General features: G+C 35.3%; 1 protein-coding gene across 1 annotated transcript in view; it reads right to left on the bottom strand.

The window, feature by feature from the left end:
* Window positions 1–20910, bottom strand: part of pic (DNA damage-binding protein pic) — a 60141-nt gene that overhangs the window by 13608 nt on the left and 25623 nt on the right. Inside the window, exons 11-15 of the mRNA XM_081730166.1 lie at window positions 19279–19442; window positions 18286–18416; window positions 13157–13341; window positions 6569–6692; window positions 5809–6028 (exon numbers count right to left, since the gene is read on the bottom strand). Of these exons, the coding sequence (XP_081586292.1) occupies window positions 5809–6028; window positions 6569–6692; window positions 13157–13341; window positions 18286–18416; window positions 19279–19442 (824 nt within the window). The remainder of the gene's footprint in view (window positions 1–5808; window positions 6029–6568; window positions 6693–13156; window positions 13342–18285; window positions 18417–19278; window positions 19443–20910) is intronic.

Below are 20910 nucleotides of genomic sequence, written 5' to 3'. Positions count from 1 at the left end.
TAACATCCGGGGATCTAACCAGGGACCCCACGCACCAGATGTAAGCGCTCTACCACTGAGCTACCATGCCTCCTGGTTTTATGAGTCGATATGGTCCGGGGAATTAACTCACCTACACACAGTACTAATTTTTGCTTTTTAAACGACCATTGAAATACATACACTGTAATAGTAGGACAAGGTGCACATTATTCAAAACATGTATTTGTATATATTAGCGGTATCACTAAAAACTGAAGGGTAACTATGCGGTACATTTTTCAGAATTTTAGCCACAACAGCTAGAGTATGTATTACATACACATAAGTTATTCCGACAATTACATGAAGTCATATGTTCCACTAAACAACTGATATAACAAGTCGATATTAACAGATGAGAATATCAATTATAGTGAGAGGATGCTTGGCCGCGAATAACGAATTATTCGGCCTACCTGTGCTGCGTGATATATATATAATTTTTTTCCTTTTTTTTTTTTCAAAGCCAGGGTACTAATTATACATGCGTAAATGCATTATTCTATATTGAACATATCTCCCGAGGAAACAATATTATCCGATATTCCTAAACACTGTTTTCTTCGTTGTATGAAAATTAATTACGTTAATATTAACTTAGGTGTTTTCAAAAGCGTTTAGTTTTTTATGTTTTCCTTTTGAAGCAAATTACAGAATTTTAAGAAGGGGGCGCGTTCCCTTCCAGTTCGAATAGTATAACATAACGAGATATCCAGACTTGTTTCTCCATGACTTTCCAGTTTTCAAAATGAATTAAAATATTAAGTAGAAATATTACATTTTAACTTTATTGAAGCTTGCTGCAAGTTTGGACCATTGTTTATACTACACTTGTAACTATACATAAAGGACAAAAATAATACATAAAAAGTTGTATTTAATAAAATATCATGACTATTCATAAGAAGAATAATTAAAGACTTAAAAACATCTCAATTAACCATATAATAGTAATGAACGAAAATACTGTTTATTTTTAATATCACTCACATATATTAACCAGCTCTTCCCGTTTAAACATCTGGAAAACATATAGTCTGCAGTCAGCAATTACAGACTGATGGAAGAAACGCTGTTTAAAGGTGGAAAGATGGAAAATGAGTTCAGTCTCTTGATCTGATAATATTGTTGAGATAAATACAGCTTTCTGAAAACGTTTGTATCAGTGGTTTACATAACAAGTAACATCTTTCGAACAATAAGAAGCATTTTGAGCATTAGTTCAAACTACCAAAATTAGCTTCCAGATAATTATTTAAATAAGATAAATTTTCCGTACATCATCACGCTTGTTCTACGGAGGAAGGAATACTTATAGCTCAAATAGTGGCGGATCCAGGGTTCTACAACACAGAATCACATTAGCAGTGGAATTCAGTGATATTTTACTTTGAAGGCATTGTTGAAATTCCGATATGTCATTGTATATTCTTATAACTAATATGTGCCTTACAAAATTATTTAATTTTACATATTTTATTCAACACGAAGAATTCAAGCTATTTAAGAAATGAAAACAATTGATATTAAAGCTATTGTTCAATTGAATTTTCTCAATCGTTTCTATAAATGAACTGAAATTTTTAGTTGTATGTCCCAAGCTAATGCCCTTTAGGCTAAAGGAGACGGATCAATTAATTAAAGTGAATTACGAAATAATTGGCGGAATGAGAATGTAAAAGGAAATGACAGTTGTCCATCACACTAGGGACCCCTCGCACCAAAGATGAGCTCTACCACTAAGTCACTGTGAGTCTCTCATGCGGTTCTGTAAAAATCATTCGCTTACATGCCTGTTAACATACATCGTGAAGAATGTAATTTGAAACGGATATAAAAGCAAAGTAATAGGACGCTTCGTTTATGGTAGATTTATTTATTTACTAGGTTGAAAGAAAATTAACATACATCACCCGTGCTGTTAAATTCTGAAATCCTAGAGAGTGCATTAAGAACGTATTTATTTTTCTTTCTAATAATTCATATATAAGCGTTGTAAAGGAAAACCTACTGCAAAGCAAGATCATCTTTGAAACGATATTAGTCATTCTTTCTCCCACGACTACGAGGTCTTTTTCTCTCCTCCTACATCCACCTTCACTGTGTGGATTGTGGAACGCGCAAAACCAGCACACGAGATGAAGGGCAAAACCTTTTCATCCACTACGTTTCCTTTTCACTTCTCTCTCCTCCCGCTGACCGCAACGAATTAGAAAACGATTTTTCCTTCACATTCAAAGTGTGATTAAGCTTGTACATGAGGCAGGCGTTTAAAGAGCTGTTCTCTGAAGCAGGCTAATACAGTTAAAGTCACGATGCTGATGTTATTAATCTTAAATTAGAGTTGTAAACTCCATACTAAAATGACATAAAATAATTCGGTCGCTCCTCATTCCTATACAAGAATAAATATCCATAATTATTATTAACTATTTTTTGTACTAATTAGAAAGACATGAGACTTTGTGACTATATTACAGAGCCACCACTGACGAAAAAAAAAAAAAAAAAATCTTGATCTGATTCCAGCATTTACTGCACGTCATTTTTATTTTATTTATTTTCTTTTAGATAGGGCTCTAATTTACCCAACCCTGAAAGTAAGAAAATCCCCCATATCAGACTACAAAACCTTAAGAAATACAGTAAATATTCAATATTTTTTCTTTACAATGCTACAAAGGGCAACACAAATATGCAAATATTTAAAAGGAAAAAAAAAAAAAAAACATTCTGAATAGAAAGTTAGGATTTATAAAGTACAATATTCAGCCTGATTATAAATGATTCATCGGGTTTTAGTGAAATATGTTGAAAACTATTAATACAATACGTTTGTATAACGATAAAACGAAAGAATACTTTTGAAAGATCGAATTTTCATATTCGTAATTTGGCGCGTGGCGACAGATGACAGCACACGCGTAGCTTCCAAAATGATGTCTATGCAACTAAAAGCGTTGTGTGCGGGCTTTCGGAATTGATAATTGTTTTCCATTGCTACCATACAACGTGGATTCCGTAAAAAGTTTGCAAGTACACCGCCATGTCATCACATCAAACTGAGATGGTACCGAAGGTTTAAGGACACTAGTTGCCTGTGTAAAAAAGTAAAAGCATAAGACATCCAAGTGCTTCTGGAAGAACAGTGGAGCGAGTTTCGTACATGGCCCACAGCAGTCAACACGACGCGACAGTCGAGAATCTGATATTCCGTAATCAACTGCCTGGAAGAGTTTGTGAACCCGATTGCAACCATAGAGCATCGATACTGCATATGTTATAACTGGAGAACCTTGCAGGACACTACGGAAGACTATGGTTTTCCTGACCTTCTGTTTAGTGACGAGGCAACATTCAATTTGAGTTATTTGGTTAATCGCCATAATGTTAGTATCTAGGTTATTAAACAACCACACGCCACAGTGTCTAAATCAAAGGTGTACGGTTCGTTTTTCTTTGTGGAGAACATCGAGACAGGCATGTCATTCCTGGATATGCTACAGATATAATTGTTTCTATAAGTGATAGAGGAGTCCAGTAATTTCATATTTCAACTTGATCGGGCATTAGCCTATTGGCACATTGAAGTGCGTTACTACCTGAACGAAGAACTCCCACATCGCTGGACTGAGCAATGTGCTGAAGATGACTTACCGCTTTTCCCATGGCATCCTAGACCTCCCGATCTGGCATCTTGTGACTTTTTCAGCTGAGGGGCATGAGAAATACACGGCGTATGTCTCCACTAACAACTTTGGGTGAGTCCAGAATTGCATTACAGCTGCATTTGCGACCATTAGTAGGGATATGCTAGAGCGCGTGTGGAGCGAAAAGTACTCCATAACACGTATGTCATATTGCGAAAGGAAGCCACATCAAAAATTTGTAACAGTATGTATGAAACTTGGGCATTTGCTATGTATTTTCATGTATCATTCGTCATTGTAAGTATTGTGTAATTTTTAATACAGACCTTTGAAACCCGATGAATAATTTATAATCACCCTGTATTATTACTACTATATAGTCTTCTCAGTTCAACTTAGGATTGCCAGACCCCTCACAGAAAAAAGGAGGACTTTACTATTTTAGAAAAAAAAAAAAAAAAAAAAAAAAAAGAGAAAAGGAAGATATGTGACATTTAGAATTTATATATAACCAACACATAGTTTCACATTGTAATGTAGAATAAATTTAATCGGAAATTGGTGACGCTAAATTTAAAAAATAATTGTAAAAGAAAACATGCAAAAATTAAATCAATTCCCAGTGGAAGTTCGAGTGGTTCGAAAAATGAAATGAAATCTTTAAGTTTTACGTCCCACGGTTATGCCGGTTAGGCTAAACGAGACGGTGATTATGAGAGATGAGTGAAATGGTGGAATGAAGAAAGTGGGAGGAAACGGGAGAACCCCGAGAAAACCCACGAGCACGGTGTTTGTCCACCACAAAGTTCACTTGGCGGGGGCTGGGATCGAACCCGGGACCCCAAGCACCAGAGGTGAACGCTCTACCACTGAGCCACCGCGCCCCCCTATTCGAGTGGTTAGGATCCCATGTTAAGCTTTAGATTCGTCTCATATATCTTCGGTATTGATAGGGAGGCTAGACCCACAAATATTTTACACAAATCTTTGTTGTCTTTTAACTGTATTTTAATGAAGACTCTATCTCTTAACAGTACCACATACTTTTTTATACTGTTCAAAAAAACCTTGCAGAACAATGGAAATTCACAATCATTTGCAATTCTGCTTTTATTAATTAATAATAGCTTGTATTCTTGACATCAGTATATTACGATCGAATGAAAACTTTCAGTTCAACGTCCAACGATTATGCCCTTAGGCTAAGAGAGACAATGATTAAGGCAAGTGAATGATGATGGAAGAACTGGTGGAATGAGAAAGTGGGAGGAAACGGGAGTACCCCAAGAAAACCCACAAACACGATGTTGGCCGAGGATAGGGGCAGGAACCCCATGCACCAGAGGTAAGCGCTCTACCCCTGAGTCATTGGGCCACCACGATCGAATGAAACTGACATGACCGAAGAGGAGTTGACAGACGAAAGCTACGGTTGGAGTTCCGGTTAGATAGCAGATGAAAACATAACCGTTGCATTTTATTTACTCTCAATACTAAGTTACGTCGTTGGATTGCGTTGTGAACAACGTGTGAGAAATGAGTTCCTCTAATTAAAAAGTATTTTTCTTCGCACTAATTTATAAAAACATTTTATAAGAGTCCAGTATTATTATTTTTTTCATTTATTAAGAGGAAAAACCCGGAAGAAATCATTTTATAAAATAAAAACTATAACGCGAAATATTCAACTATTCCCATGAAGTCGCTCCAGTTGAAAATTAACATTTTTCTTGACCATACAATTCTCCAAATGTCATTACCAAACACAGTTTAAGTTACATCTTACATATTATTCACTATTTTATATTTTTTACGTGTTCTTTCTATGTGGACGGAGATAGTCCATTTTAACATAGAAGTATATTATTGAACTTCTTGTTCTGTAGACAAATTTTGGGTTCTTGATCCAATCACACACACTTTCTCTTTCTCCTTCCTACCAAACAAATTAGTTTTTCAGTTTCATTTAAACAGATCAATAAAGGTAAGACCCAAGATAAAGCGTCTTTACTTTGCCAATAACCAGCACAATAAAATACATAATACAACAGAGGACGCTTCGAGTGACAGATTAGGAGTGCCAAAAAACCCATTTGGTTCTTAACATCCTATACTCACAATCGATATTTGTACATACCTTCAAATGTATGCTGGTCAATTACAAGTAAACTATGGACTTCAACTTCCTGACCAAATTCTGCCGCAGATATTGCAGAACCTGTGGCACCTGTTTTCATTAAGGAACTCACAGACGACGACGATGTTGTACTCTGTGTCTGAGTACTAGCACTTGGCCTAACAGGCGTTAATCCTGTACTATCTTGAATATCTAATCTCATGGAGATTACACCAAACGTCTGCGAACAAATGCAACACGATAATTTACATAATAATTAAAGTAAGATATTCCATTTATTATATACATGCTTATAATTATATTTTTAAGAAAAAATGACTTCGAATTCCTCTTAATCTATTTGCAGAACAGAACAGATACTTATATTGTTAGTTCTTAATCCTTATTTCAACTATATTAATGATAATTATAATAATAAAACTTTATTAATCTGATTGATTGACATATTTTGATCCATCTATAACCAGTGTATTTTTTGAAACTCGTATAATTAATCCTGAAGGAAGCGTAATGTATACATTAATACCAAAAACTGACGTTTGGGCAAATATCTAATTTTAATTATGTACTTTTTGCGTACAGACTTAAACTACATTATGGTAATTATGAATCAAGTAATATATCATATACTCAACCCTCCCTCAACAGCTCTACTCCCTCCTATTACTTGACTATTCTAATCTAATAAAAATTATCATCATTCTCATTCAACAGAGTCTACGTTTCTACAATCGAGCTCTGGAAACAAAATAAGGTTCACCTGTGAGACTTCCTGGTAAGCAATACGTCTCGGTGACTCACCAAGTGGAACTGTTCTGATGTGTAACTTCTGGATTTCGTCAATCGTGCCTATCGTTACTGTACTATCGGTGGCTAAAGCCAAGCTGAAAGAAAATAGAAGCTATTAATACCAATCAGTTTCTGTCTTTTTTTCATTCTTCCATAAATTTTATTTCATCATTTTTACTTTCGAGCAGCGACAGGAGAGTAGAAAGTATGGTGATTGTGAAAAAAAAAAAGCGAATTCGAGATTTCAAAGGATTTATATATTTCATGACTCCTACATACCGAAAAAGCGATTTTTTGATTTTGACTGTCCACTTGTCACGGTGTAAATGTGTTCACTTGGCTAGAGTTGCACCGCACCAAATTTTAAATTTAAGATTTTTGTAAGATTCCCTAGGGGCGTTTTCTTGAATTTTCTTCTTACCCCAAAATTAAGGGTATTTGACTGAAAGTTGAAAACTGAAAATTTCCATTTTCTCCAAATGGCTCTAACGATTTTGTTTAAGCTTAATCCATCAATATTTCTTTAACAACCTTATACTGTGGTATGTCATTTCTCTCAGAAAAATCCAGAAGGCGTAGTTTACTCTTAGGGGTGAGTTTCTTTCAAACGATTTGCACAAAAGCGATTTTATTTACATTTCGTACATAAGTATCTTATCAAAAACCTCATAATGTGACCTAACTCATTTTTCCTGAACAACTAAAAAGGTAATATTATATAAATTTATTAATGAAAGGAAGAAATAGCCGGATTGTTTTCACACCAAATCCTTTGTAAGAGCGAATTCAATGATACACAAAGAGTGAGAAAGTGGACGACTGGATCGGGACTCGAACCTGCAATATTCGGCATAGCGTGCCAAAGCGTTAACCACAACGTTATTCAGTAATTCAATCTGCTTCCCAGAACAACCATATTCTCTATGTATTTGGTGTTCAAACATCCAGCTGTTTTCTCTTTTCATTTATATAGAATGATAATACCGTACAACCGTCAAAGATGTTTTGCATGTAAACACTGAATTGTCCAAGCACAACAGCTAGGTTGTGGTACAAGCCTTGTGATCTAAGTAAAAAGCACCGACTTCAAGAGTGACAAGTGTATGATTGTTCTGGGAAGCAGACTGGGTAGCGTAGTGGTTAATGAATCGGCACGGCACGCCAAAGATCCGGTTCCAATTCAATTACACACTTCTTCACTTTGTGTATTATTGAATTCGCACCCACAGAGGCATTTGGTTTACTCTTGGGGGGTGAGTTTCTTTTCGGAAGATTTTGTCACAAATGACTTATGCAATTTTGTTCACATTTTATAAATAAATATTTTATTAACTAGCTGAACCTGCGCTCATTCATATATGAGCATGAATCTTCTTGTCATTCCTCACAACATCGGTATATGTCGCTTTACAGACACAAGTAATAGACGTCTTGATAAAAATCGGCAAGGGGAGATTGTTTTCATTTTTTCAATATATCGCACCGTTTGCAAGATTTGAGTCTACTTCAGGGTGGAGTTTCTATTTCATGTATAATCAGTGGCTTCTTTCTTCTTGCATGCAGTACGTAATAAGCAAATACATTACATACACAAATAATTATAATGTCAGTGATATATATGATGTACATTGGACAAAACACTCCAAATAATAAAGATTCATCTTAGACTGGGGAAATTGTTATCCTTCGTTTTTCATTATCATTTGGCCATGAAACTAACGCCTGAGAGATATCCAACCACTATATACAACGATGTCGTGTTGGAATGTATAACTCGTAGGATATAATGTTTTACTGTTTTATTTTTAACCTCTTACCGCATGCCGTGCCATATATGGCACATTCCCTTTTTTCACTTTAGCTTTTCTGTGATTTATCAAAGGCACCAAATGACTGTTTTGTCTACTGTGTGAAATATTGACGTGTATGAATAAGCGATTCTGGTGTCATCTGGCATGTTCTTTATGAGTTGTAAGTGTGTCATATATGGCACTTCCCTATTTCTCGTCGGAATTAAGTGAAAAATCTAAAATTCAAGTTTTAATTCATTTTTCAAGTCCCCATATGAGGATTTCCAATACTGATTATTTTTTTTTCGCTAAGAAAAAAATCATGCAGAAAGGGGTTAAATCAACACTTCATGTACCCCTAAAAATGCAATAACGGCCATGTTTTTTTTAAATATACAATTAGAACTGGACAATCTACACAAAATTTGGAATTGACCAGTGAACACGGCACGTTTCTAACACTTGTGGATTTCGAAATCTCATTGTCAAAATATTGGAAACAAACATTTTAATATATAGATAACCTGATAATGTAGCATCACTCACTTCTCCTTAAATCCTGCCAGTAACTTTCTTCGGGCCATTTTGTTCATATTTCACACATAAATGTTTCACTAATATTTCTCTTCTTCTAAATCATTTTCCCAGTTAGTTGGGGTCAGCTTTTCGGATCGCTGTAATCCACCTACTTCTATCTTGTTCATGTCTATTATGACACCGTTCTTTACACAATCTCCTCACTTCTTTGGTCGACCTCACGCTCCTTTCCCCATTAGTTCTGTTAACATCCACTTGGTGAGCTAAATGTTCCGAAAGTCGTCCAAACTATAACCTATCAATATGATACATCATTTGTTATGAAAAATCCACAAGGGATAGTGAACTCTTGTTTTTTTTTTTTTTTTTGGGGGGGGAGGGGGGACGAATTTCTCAAAACCTTCTCAGTGAATTTTGTTCATTTTCCTCATATAAAGGTTTCATTAATAACCTCACAATACACGGTAAGTCATTTCTCATGAAACAATCAACAAGCGGTAGTATACTCGTGGGGTTGAATTCCTTTTTAGACGTTTATTCAAATTCGACTCAGATGATTTTTTTAATATTTCATTAATAACCGATAATGTTGGGTAAATTATTTCTTATGAAAATATCCACAAGGGGTGGTTTACTTATTGGGATAAGTTTTCTGTGATCGAAGTTTCCTTCGAAAACGCCTTATAATTGTGTTCATATTTCACTAATAAATGCCTTAGTTGTAACTGGAGCATAACTTGGTTTAGTTTAAGGTTAGTGTAAAGGGACAAATTTTGCCGATAGATGTCACTACAGTCTTTGTATCTCTTCCATGTATTACATTTACCTTTCACGAAAATTTACAATTTCTCTTAAAAATTTCAACCTAGAGACTTCAAATTTTTAGAGAAAGCTCTTCATAACCTATTAAATGGAACAATCCATGCCGATTTTTTTTATTTAGAATTTTCTTTATTGTTGAAACAGTTCCATTGTTAAACGTTTGGGTATCCATTTCAACAATGAAGAAAATTCTAAATAAAAAATCGGCACAGATTATTGTTTTCGATAGATTATGAAGATCCTTTTCTAAAAATTTGAAGTTTTTAGGCTGAAATTTGTAAGAGAAATCGTGAATTTTTGTGAAAGGTAAAGAATACATGGGAAAGATACAAAGACTAGTGCCATCTATCGGCAAAACTTGTCCCTTTAAACCAACTTTAAGAAATTGGAGCGAAAAAGTTCAGTGTTGTGGCCCGTACCTTTTATTCTCTGCTAATTAGCCTCAAAACCAGTCAAATCAACAGAACATTGTTCAGAATCAAAGTAAAACTGTCATTTGTCGCTTGCATGAGAATTATTCAAGCTGAACTGTTGAATATCATCTTATGAAGGAGATAAGGATTTAATTAAGTAACGATCATTCGTAAAAACGTTGAGTTTGCAATTGTATTCACTTTGGAAAAATATCAATTTGAAGCAATAAACGTACACAGCCTAAGCTGAATAAAATTATATTTGTTGTCGAAGATACAAAATGAAATCTTTAGTTTAGCATTCCATGGATATGTTCTGTAAATCGGAAGTGAATAATGGTAGAATTGGCGAAATACAGAGTGCGAGAAACTAGGATAACAACTACATAATCTCTGAACGATATTATCCATTACTCCTTTTAAGTTCTTGTGCCTATTTTTAGGTACTAACGTAGTGTCTTTATTATTCGATTAAAAAAGAACCAATAAAGCTTTTTAATTTTTTTCTCAAGCATGGAACCATTGTAGAACATGTTACGTATGATTTCATGCCTTTTTCCGTCGAGACATAAGGTGTGATGACGTCATAACTTAATTTTTTTGTTATACCTATTATCATTATTTTTTGGCGGGCTTACTTTCACACCTAGAAGACTGAAATTTTGCACTCCAATGCAGTGCACCTCTTAGTATACTTCAGATCTCTGCGTTAAAACAGGGAGTGTTCAGAGAAAAGAAGAAAAAGGACATTTTTAAACAAAAAATCCATTTTTCGCGATTTTCGCGCCTCAGATACGCGATGGAGACATGTGAATGGTACCGTTTGAAAGGCTGTTACATTCTGAAGAGAATTATGTACGAACCATGGTCCTAGGATAAACAGGAATGTCTCAGGAAATTTTACCTGAGATTCAGTTTTATATGGGAATCTGGGGTATTGTGGGGAATATTTTCTGGCGGACTTTTGCACCTAGAAAACTGAAATTTTGCACACACATTCAGTACACTCCTTCTCTACATTAAAACAGGAAAGTCGAGGGGGGAAAAGTTTTTTAAAAAGGGATATTTTTTAAAATAAAAAATCCCTTTTTTCGCGATTTTCCCGCCTCAGATACATGATTGAGACATGTGAATGGTATCGTTTGAAAGGAATGATGGACGAAAAATGATCCTAGGATAAATAAGTATGTCTCAGGAAATTTTTATATTACATCCGGGTCTTTTGGAGTAATCTGGGGCACTGTGGAACTCACTGGTACGGGCAGGAGTTTTTCGCAAGTTGCGAAAGTTTTATGACAAAGCCGAGAGTAGGTTTTTCAACGAACTGCATCAGACTGAGTAAGGAAATAGGTATTTTGAAGTCGCGACAAAACGCGATAACTGACATTTTGAGCGAAATATGACGCAAAACGCGACAATTGCAAATTTTTAAAAACGTCAAATTCAGTTGTTAAAATACAGAAATAAAAACTACAATTTTCCAAGCAATGTTTTCCTATTGCAACTGGCAACACTGATTACTACTACCGTTTCAAGTTCATAGTTGATAGTTGTGGAATGTGGAACATTCAACGTCGTGGTAATATTGTTTTAAAGGTGCGGGAAAAAGTCCCTTTTAAAGTTACATAGCTTGAGCAAAGAAAAGCAGGAATTAAATGAAATGTACGAATGTCTTGGAAAATTATCTGTTCCCTCATTTGTTGGGTGCCTCTCAAATCCTGATATAAAGACTTTTGCAAGCTTTTTGTTTACATGCCAGGATATTTCCAGCCTCGAAATGAGGTTCGTCTGGTATATGTTTCATAAACTTATTTAACAGTTAATGAAAAGAGGGACGTTTATAGTGAAATATGAAAAGTTCAATCATCAACAATACGGTTTCTACATCTAATTAAAACAACTAAAATTAATCATATGCTTTATATTCTCATTTCCCTAACTGGGCGAATACTGTGTGAATTCACTACTATATTACTGTATAATAATATCTGAGTTGATATTTTTGTCTAGTTTTTTTTTTTTCCTTTCCTTTACTATTTTAACCCACATAAACACAAAGTCAGATAAACAGACTGCCATAAACAGCATTTGTATTCTAATGAATAGCTCATTGATTCATCTCTTACAATCTGGTTTTTGACTTCAATACTGTCAAGATCCGTCTTTTGATAAGGCAATATCGTGAAAATATAATATGTGTATAGTATGTATGGTGAGTTAAAATCCTTTCATATTCTGAAAGAGGTCGTTTGTTCTGCTTTTAATATGTGAAAAGCTTGCCTTCCCCTGAAAGCAATGTTCTCCTAGAACAACCTACTGGCTACACCCCTGATTATCCTGTAATAAAAGTTATGAGTTCTATTTCCAAATCGAATCAAAATCCACTGGAAGATAGACGTGGGACTCAACGCTTGTTTTACTAATTCTTTTATATGGAAATCTTTAAAAGCATGTATCATGACAACCAGCTGACATAAAAAGATCTAGTTTTCACGTATGTGTTCGTAATTCTTTTCTTCTTTTCTCTACTTTCTAAAGTGAGCAGTCAATGAGCTAATACAATATTTCTAATAGCGCCTCTAGTATTGCCAAGATTCGCAGTAGCGCGAGAAGTCAGCGTGCACAAGTGCTTGTCGCGAATTGTCAACACCGCTCAAAGCCAATTGGACGCCGTGTGAAGCCAACTCAAGGTCATGTCGTTTTACATCTGAAACACGGAGTAATAATTATAATTCTTTTACTGTAAGCATAAAGTATTTCATTATACTGTACTGGAATTTAATATTTTACGTACAAGAGACCATAAAACTGATAAAGTTTAGAACAAGATGTAGTATTAAATTGGAAGTAAGATATACCCTTCTGTTACCATTTATAATATAAAACTATTCCACTTAAAAGGAGTAACAAAGTAACGAAAAAAAAGATACTCGCATTTCTCTCTCTCTCCCTCTCTCACACACACACACACAAATAATAATACAGAAACTTGCTTACCTGTCGGGATAAGCTTCGGCATTTAGTGAGCACATATGATTGACTTCTTTTAAATTGACATTGGAGAAAACAAGTTTATGATTTGATGAGTATATCACAGTCGGACGATCGGAGCAAGCAAACACATTCGTTGTTGACAGAGAACGGAAAGTTCGTAATACTGTAGGCTGAGTTCCAAGCGTTACCTAGAAAAAAACATTCAATTATTTTCTATTTCATCACGAACTATTTCAAACAAATGAATCTCAAATAAATCAACATACCACGGTTCTAGATGAAAACGAAGCACATTTTCCTGCAGTAAATTGCCAGAAAAATTATAATCTTTATTTTACTATAAACTACAATTAATGACATGTGTCATCCTTTCTCTTTCCATTACCATGGTTACAGGTGGACTTCCAATCCGTCTTCAGTCTATCGCAATATAGCCTTTCCAATTCGGAAATGAGGTAAATAAGTAATGTCCAGTAATAGCCGCTATACGCCTCCGACCACGTAACATAACCATTCGGCGAGGCGGCACATAACAATTCGGGTCGCCATTCTAGAGCTGTAGCGTGGGAAAAGTATCAAGCTTAGATAATGCTCTCCAAGTCCAGCTTCAACCAACAAATGCGATCACTATACATATAGAAATCATACCGACATAATAATAATAATCGGTAAGGGTTTCGAAGAATTAGTAACGTAACATTTTGAAATCAATTGTAGAACACTGAAAGAGAAGTTATTTATAAACAGGTAAGTAAACGATCACAACATTTCGCTATAACATTTCTCAATTTACAATATTCGAAATAGTTTTATAAAATAATACAATATATACTTTTACAGATATTGCGGTTCTTCTGAGAGGTGGACGCAATAAAACTTACCGTCTAGTTGCAGCCCTAAGGTAAGTATGACGACGGTTTGAAGTCTTGAGATAAGTGTATCAGTTTTCTTCCTTAGCTTCCAAGCGCGTAGGTTATGATGCAAAATTAGTTTTAATTTGGCTAGATCAGCGCTTCCCAACCTTTTTCAACTTGCGGCACACTACACGTGTAACATGAATTCTCGCGGCGCACTTATAGAATTATTATTATTATTATTATTATTTGTAAATATAAAATACCATGGTATTTTTTTTTTCTGAGATCACTGACATCCTTCTCACGGAGAACAAAGCTCAATCACTGGTATTTCCCCATAATAAATCATTCTGCTTATTTTTCATTTGAATTTTAAAACAGAAAACAATTGCAATAAGATATAGGACTCAAGTTTTTAAAAATACACTTTCTTTCTTGAAAACTATCCAACCTTTCACTACGAAGGAAGATCACTAAATAACGAACGAACAAACAAATATCTTGTACTTCTAAAACACAGATGTAGGTAATTTGTATGCATGTTTGCTTTGCCGAAAGAATTGAATGATATTTTAAAATTTCAAGTAAGGCTAGTTTTAGACGGAAGCATTTATCGAAGCATTTCTCGTAGCAAAAATCGTATCATAGATATCCAACCGTGTAAAGTAGCAAATGCTATAACATTTCCATGTCATGGCATATCTTATGGCATTTCTTGTCGACAGAACCTGCTCTATTTCATAGCATTTTCCCCAGCATTTCTGGTCCGATTGCAGCGCCGTGGTGTGTTAAAAAGAAGCGAAAGATTTTGTGCCAAATATCCATGCTCTTTGTTTTGTGTGGGAAATTGAATTGTAGTAAAGAAAAATGAGTTGGAGTAGGGATGCTCTTTGCCCACATAATTCTTTGTGATTTTCGTTTTTTAATATGACCGGCGAGAACTGTTGTTACAATTACTGTAGCTTTAGCTACCTCACGCTTAATTTCGGAGTCATAATTGCGCTCTTCTAGAGTGATTTGTTTGCTACGTCACGACAGATGCTTATCAAAATGCTACCGTTTAAAAGCACCATATACTTTTGATGCCATAGAATATTATATGAAATTTTTGGCAGCATATCTGCTACGAGAAATGCTTCCGTCTAAAACTAGCCTTATGAAATAGTTTGCAACAATAAAGACGCAATAATGGTAATAACAATGAAAAAAATACTTTTTTTAATACTGTGTGAAACTTAGTATGAAAGACAGTATGAAAAGTAACACAATATGAAAATTGAAGTTGTAGATTCACAGTAGAGGTTCATAGTAATGTGAAATACAAATATACATTTTTCCTATGTCTTGCAATTTGATTGCTATAGAATTAATAATATTGTTTCGATTTCTTCGCGGCACAGCAGCGACCCATTCGCGGCACACCGGTTGGGAAACGCTGGGCTAGATGTTCAGATTATGTCCAATAGCTAGAGAGATTCTCGTCGATTACGTATAGTAGTTGGCTATGTCGATCTGAGTGTATCAACTATAGTATCTGGCGCATTTATTTAATTTTTTATTAATTTTTATTGCGAACTCATTCATCTATATTATTGTTTCATTATCTTACTTTACGTTTACTACTAATTATCTTCTATTTTATTTCTTTTAATACATTTTAACATTCAATGTGTGTCCGCATCGAAGAGTGCAGGTAACGGAACTCCTGGAAAGAGGATATTCGGCGAATGGACTAGCCTGCCCTTCTCCCGACCTCAATCCTATCCAGCAAGTTTGAGATACTACGGGAAGACGTCTTGCGGCAGTTCCCGATACACCAAGGATCATGAAACGGCTGTTAACAGCGCTGGTGGGAGGATGTAATTCGATATCTCAACTCATTACCAACCTTGTGAGCCACATGAGACCACGTTGCAGTGCATGCATCGCTGTCCGTGGTAAGGACATTTCGCTCATTCTGTAATGTTAGGGGGGGGGGGGGGCCGGACATCATGAATCGCAGGCCTTCAGTATATATTATTGTCTCTCTATAAAAGTGAGTGATTGTTCTCTGATCATTGTTTGTGTCTGCTGTTTCCTATATCACAATGTGTCACTACTTTCTATGTATGGTTTGAATTTCACCGATCTATGCCACTTGGGGGTGACAAAAAAATGCGAAATTTACTTTCATCTTTAACTTTTGCACACCAGTGTATTTACGCTAGGGGTCACCGTAGTCCCGGGTTCGATTCCCGGCCATTGTTTCCCAAATTTTTCGCAAATTGGGAAGTCACGTGAATAAAAGAAGTGACGGCCACTAGGTCTAGACAGCTCCCGGTACGCCGGTAAATGTCTCCCGGTACGCCGGTAAGTGATAGGGCAACACGGCGCGTTCGTCGCTAGGCTGGACGTAGTTCCACCAATCGCTAACAGATGACATGGAGCGGTTCAGGCCCACAAATCGGGCTGTTACGACAAGTGGTATTTACGCTAAAGAGACTTTAGACTATATTCTTATGCTACTTAGTACTAACATTCTGAGCTCCCTCGTAACTAAGCGATTAGCGTACGCGCCTTTGGTGTGGGAGACCCGGGTTCGATTCTAGGCAGCTCATGTGCTTCGGATTCCACATTAAGCTGTAGGTCAACGTCTCATACAGTCTTGCTGCTGAAAGGGGCGCTAAACTGAAAATCAAATCAAAACGAAACAAATCTAAAATACTAACATTGTACTAACTGATCTATTTGTTCGAGGAAATTTTCCACATAAATTAGATATTTCTAATGATGAAATACTCCCGTATTGCCACTCCTCCCTAATACGTTCGTATTATAGAAATTACAATCAGGAAAGGCATATCCAACAATAGTTTTAGTTTTACATGCGCTCACTAAATTAATGCACTGACTAGTAAACTGTTACAAAACTCATCTCAGGGTAAGTATCATATTAAGTGTTACATTATTATCAGGGTTGGCAAAAACCATGGTTTTTATTGAAAAAACCAAAAAACCCGTTTTTTTTGGTTTAAACCAGTTTTTTTTTTGGGGGGGGGGGTAAATAATTTGCTCTATGTATTTATATCATATATGGATAGAAATAAGTTTGTTTCGCCTTGGTGTCATTATGCAACAACCGGGTTATGCTGGAAGGGGACCCATAAGTTTAAAGCGGAATCCAAACCGTTGCTCGCCTTCCGAAAGAAATTCTTCTCCATTTCAACTCGAAACCGGGACCAATTGGCCACAAATGCGATACGTCTGCCAACTCACTCACGAAGGACTCCTGATAAAAATACGTTGTACTAATCTTCACATACTTGTTATTGCAATATGATAATTGTCAAGAGTCATTTTAGAAGGTCAAAAAGATGTAAAAGTTGCACATGTGAAACGAATATACAGAATTACATATGAACAATTTCAAAATACTACAGAGTACAGAAGAACTAATTTAGTCCAAGTTAGTTTACTACGACTTTTATTACTCCAAGTTAAAGAAATACAACGACTTAATTTGCATATCACTAAGAAAAGTGAATAAAGATACGAATTATTTGAGTCCACTTTGGCTCTGACCCATTTATACATAAATAGATACCAAAGATACTTCTGATTTCAATAAATGCCTCTCATGGGGTTTGTATGACCCCCTTTCCCATTAAAAAAGTACGGCATTTCGATGCATTTTATCAATAGTAAACATTATTAAAACGGAACAGTATTTAAAATTGCTTTGATTGCAATTGCATAATAATAAACTATAAGAAATCACAAAAGAAACATTCATAAACTTATATATATATATATATATATATATATATATATATATATAAAAGCTGCTTTTGTAGTATAATCTCTGAATAACGAATGAGGAATTTAAGTCTGAATATAATACAATAATATACGGGAGTGACACGTGATAACTCACCAATGTGTGTTCATCAAGATTTTACGAACATTTACACTTTTACGGACATTTTTCGTTTTTGGGTTTAAACCAGTTGGTTTAAACCAGCCAACCCTGATTATTATTATTATTATTATTATTTTGAAGAATTATTTAGTTTACAGTAATTAGTGCAGAAGGATCATTAATTTCACTATATATGTACGAAAACATACATATTTTTTTCCTCTTTCACAATCTTATTTGGAGCTCTTGATGAATGACACAGGGTAACAATGGAAATTATTGGCAAATTAAGAACTCAACACAGAAATATTTCATAGTTTGATGAGTACTGATATATAATGTATTTTGTACCATTTCCAATTTCAAATTTCACTTACCTTCTTCTTATCGGACAGATATCCGGTTTGTTTGTTCAGTGAAAAGTAGAACATTGAGCCATCTCCTAACGCACACAACAAATAATTATTGCCCTCGAAACAAGTCATAAGGATAGACCGTGGGATAATTTCTGAAGAAAAGAAAGAGAAGGAAAAAATTAGGATAATTTTAAAATATATTTGTTTATGCACATTAAAGAGAATATATGGAAGTTAATGTTGTTATTTCGTAAGTGAGGGTTATCGAGTTCAAATCCTATGAACGGTCGTATGATAGTGTATATACACACAGAGTTTTCTCCTCAATTCCCTTAGAACGTCGAGATACACCTCTACAGTCCTATCATACTGACCTTGCGTCTGAATTGGTATTTGCTAGTAATTTAAATTTCATTACTTTCCTAAAATCCTTTATCCACTGCAATGGCTTGTGACGTGTTCCTCGTTTATTTGTCGCTTATAAGGCAATGATACACTATTCCCATATTTTCCAGGTGCAAAGTTAACATGAAGTTATTGTATGGTCAGAAACAATATTTAGTATAGGTTGGAGCTTCGTTTCTTATACTTCCAAATTATACTTAATACTATTTCTGACTGTACATGTAAACAGGCCTTTGACTTCCTTTGAAATTTTTTTCAACCTTATATCATAATATTGAGTTCAAAAAACCTAACTTTGAAATTTCATTTAAAAGATACAATTAAATTATCAGTGTGTGTGGAACAATGTATAAAATGATCGCTAAACGATAAAGTATAACTAATTCGCTGATAGCATCCGATCGGCATATGGGAAACCTGAAGTTCCTTGTCAGTACAGAATCAAAAATTTTCCATTGTGATTTTCTAACGGTAATTCCTGACAACCGAACTCGATGTTTATCATTAATTCACTTTGGTATATGCTTATAGAAAATATTCATCCTACTGCTACACTGTTAATTTCAACGTTTAACCGACGAACATACATGCAACTGTAAGTATTCTCACCTCCACCAAGGAATTCCCGATTGACTTCTTCTAAAGAAGGTAATTTTAGAATCCTTGCTGATATGTCAGTCCATAATCCCACAGCAATTATTTCGGCTTTATTACTACTTTCGACCAGAGGAGTAGCATCCAGACACGCCACTTCATGCTCCAATGTAACATGCCTACAAGACAAATATCATAACTGAGTTAAACAAGAACTTGAAATATACAACATTTACAAGGCCACATAGATAATTTTTAGTCTTCCTGGCTTTTACACTTGAACGAATGACGTAAACTATTTATCAATCAAATGGCACAACTAAGTACGTTCATAACAATATTCTGATGATGTGACGCCATATGCACTCAATATTCCGCCGCTCACTCTCTTTTTAGTAACTTTTTAGTAGTATTTATGTATAAGCCAACCAGGAATTAAATACATGACTAGTTCGTTGAGTTAGGGTTTAAGCGTCCCTTTCGGCAGCGAGGCTATTAGAGACGTGAACCTACAACTTAGTGCAGGATCCGAACCACATGAGCTCCCGCAGGAAATTGTGGCGGAAAAGTGTGTTACCACTTACTATAAACCTTATACCATTGCAACTAATAATCAAAAAAAATTAAAAGAAAAATTAATAAAAGCATAGTCCTGCCCTCGTATTGTATGAATATAATAGTTAGTCGCTGACGTGTATAAAGAAAAAGACTCACGTTTTTTTGAAAATCAAGTTTTGAAGGAAATATTTGGCGCTAAGACATATCAATTAACTGTTAAATTAGAAAGGCATACAAGACTAAACTTCATAACAGCTACCGATCAGTGATTATCACATCGTAATAAAACTGAGACAACGAAGACAGGGCAGATCTCTCGTACAAGTAATATGCATGTTGTTCATAGAGCCCTTGCGTACGGGAAAAAGACCTTTGGGTAAGCATAAATGATGGGTGGATAATATGAAGTAGGAGCGTAGATAGGTGGGCAATAATAAACCAAAGTGGACTGGTTTGAGGCACGATTAATCCAATGGTAATGCCTATTCAGCGATAAACTTTATACGGTTCCTAACATCGAAGTTATTTAATTTGTTTACGTGATAAGCTCTTGTCACAGCGCTCAAAAAACTTTTCCAAGGAACACTGAAATTCTTGGAGAGAAGGTGGAATATCCGAAACAGAAATTCGGACACGTCAAGTTATATATTACGGAAATTGTTTGTGGCCCCGCGTAGTGCAGTCGCGAATGGTCTCGCCTTTTGTACGAGCAGTCCGGGGTTCTATTCCCTGTTCTTTCAGGCCAGGCATCCTCAGTGAGGTTTTCCCTCATTTCATCCGGCAAATGCCGGGATGATACCTAATATAATGGTCCAAGGGCACTTCATTTTTTCCTCCCCAATTCACCGGGGAACGTCATCCCTCATACATGACGGGCTAACATGGCCAAAGACGTCTAAAGCCCAGAAATCTAATTCCTAATTCTAACGGAAATTGTTTCTATTGTATCGTATCGTAACTTAAAAAAGCAACAAATCTTTAAAATTCTGAAGTAATAAATTCTTGTTTTATTATAAATCAATCTACATTTAAAAAATCATACTTAAAAATTAGGAACTGATGCGCTTTTAGAAGTGATTTTTCAAGATA

This window comes from Thermobia domestica, chromosome 11 (genome assembly GCF_964235325.1).
Source record: "Thermobia domestica chromosome 11, izTheDome1.hap1.1, whole genome shotgun sequence".
Classification (NCBI taxonomy): Eukaryota; Metazoa; Arthropoda; class Insecta; order Zygentoma; family Lepismatidae; genus Thermobia; species Thermobia domestica.
This window is presented reverse-complemented; position numbering and strand designations above follow the sequence as displayed.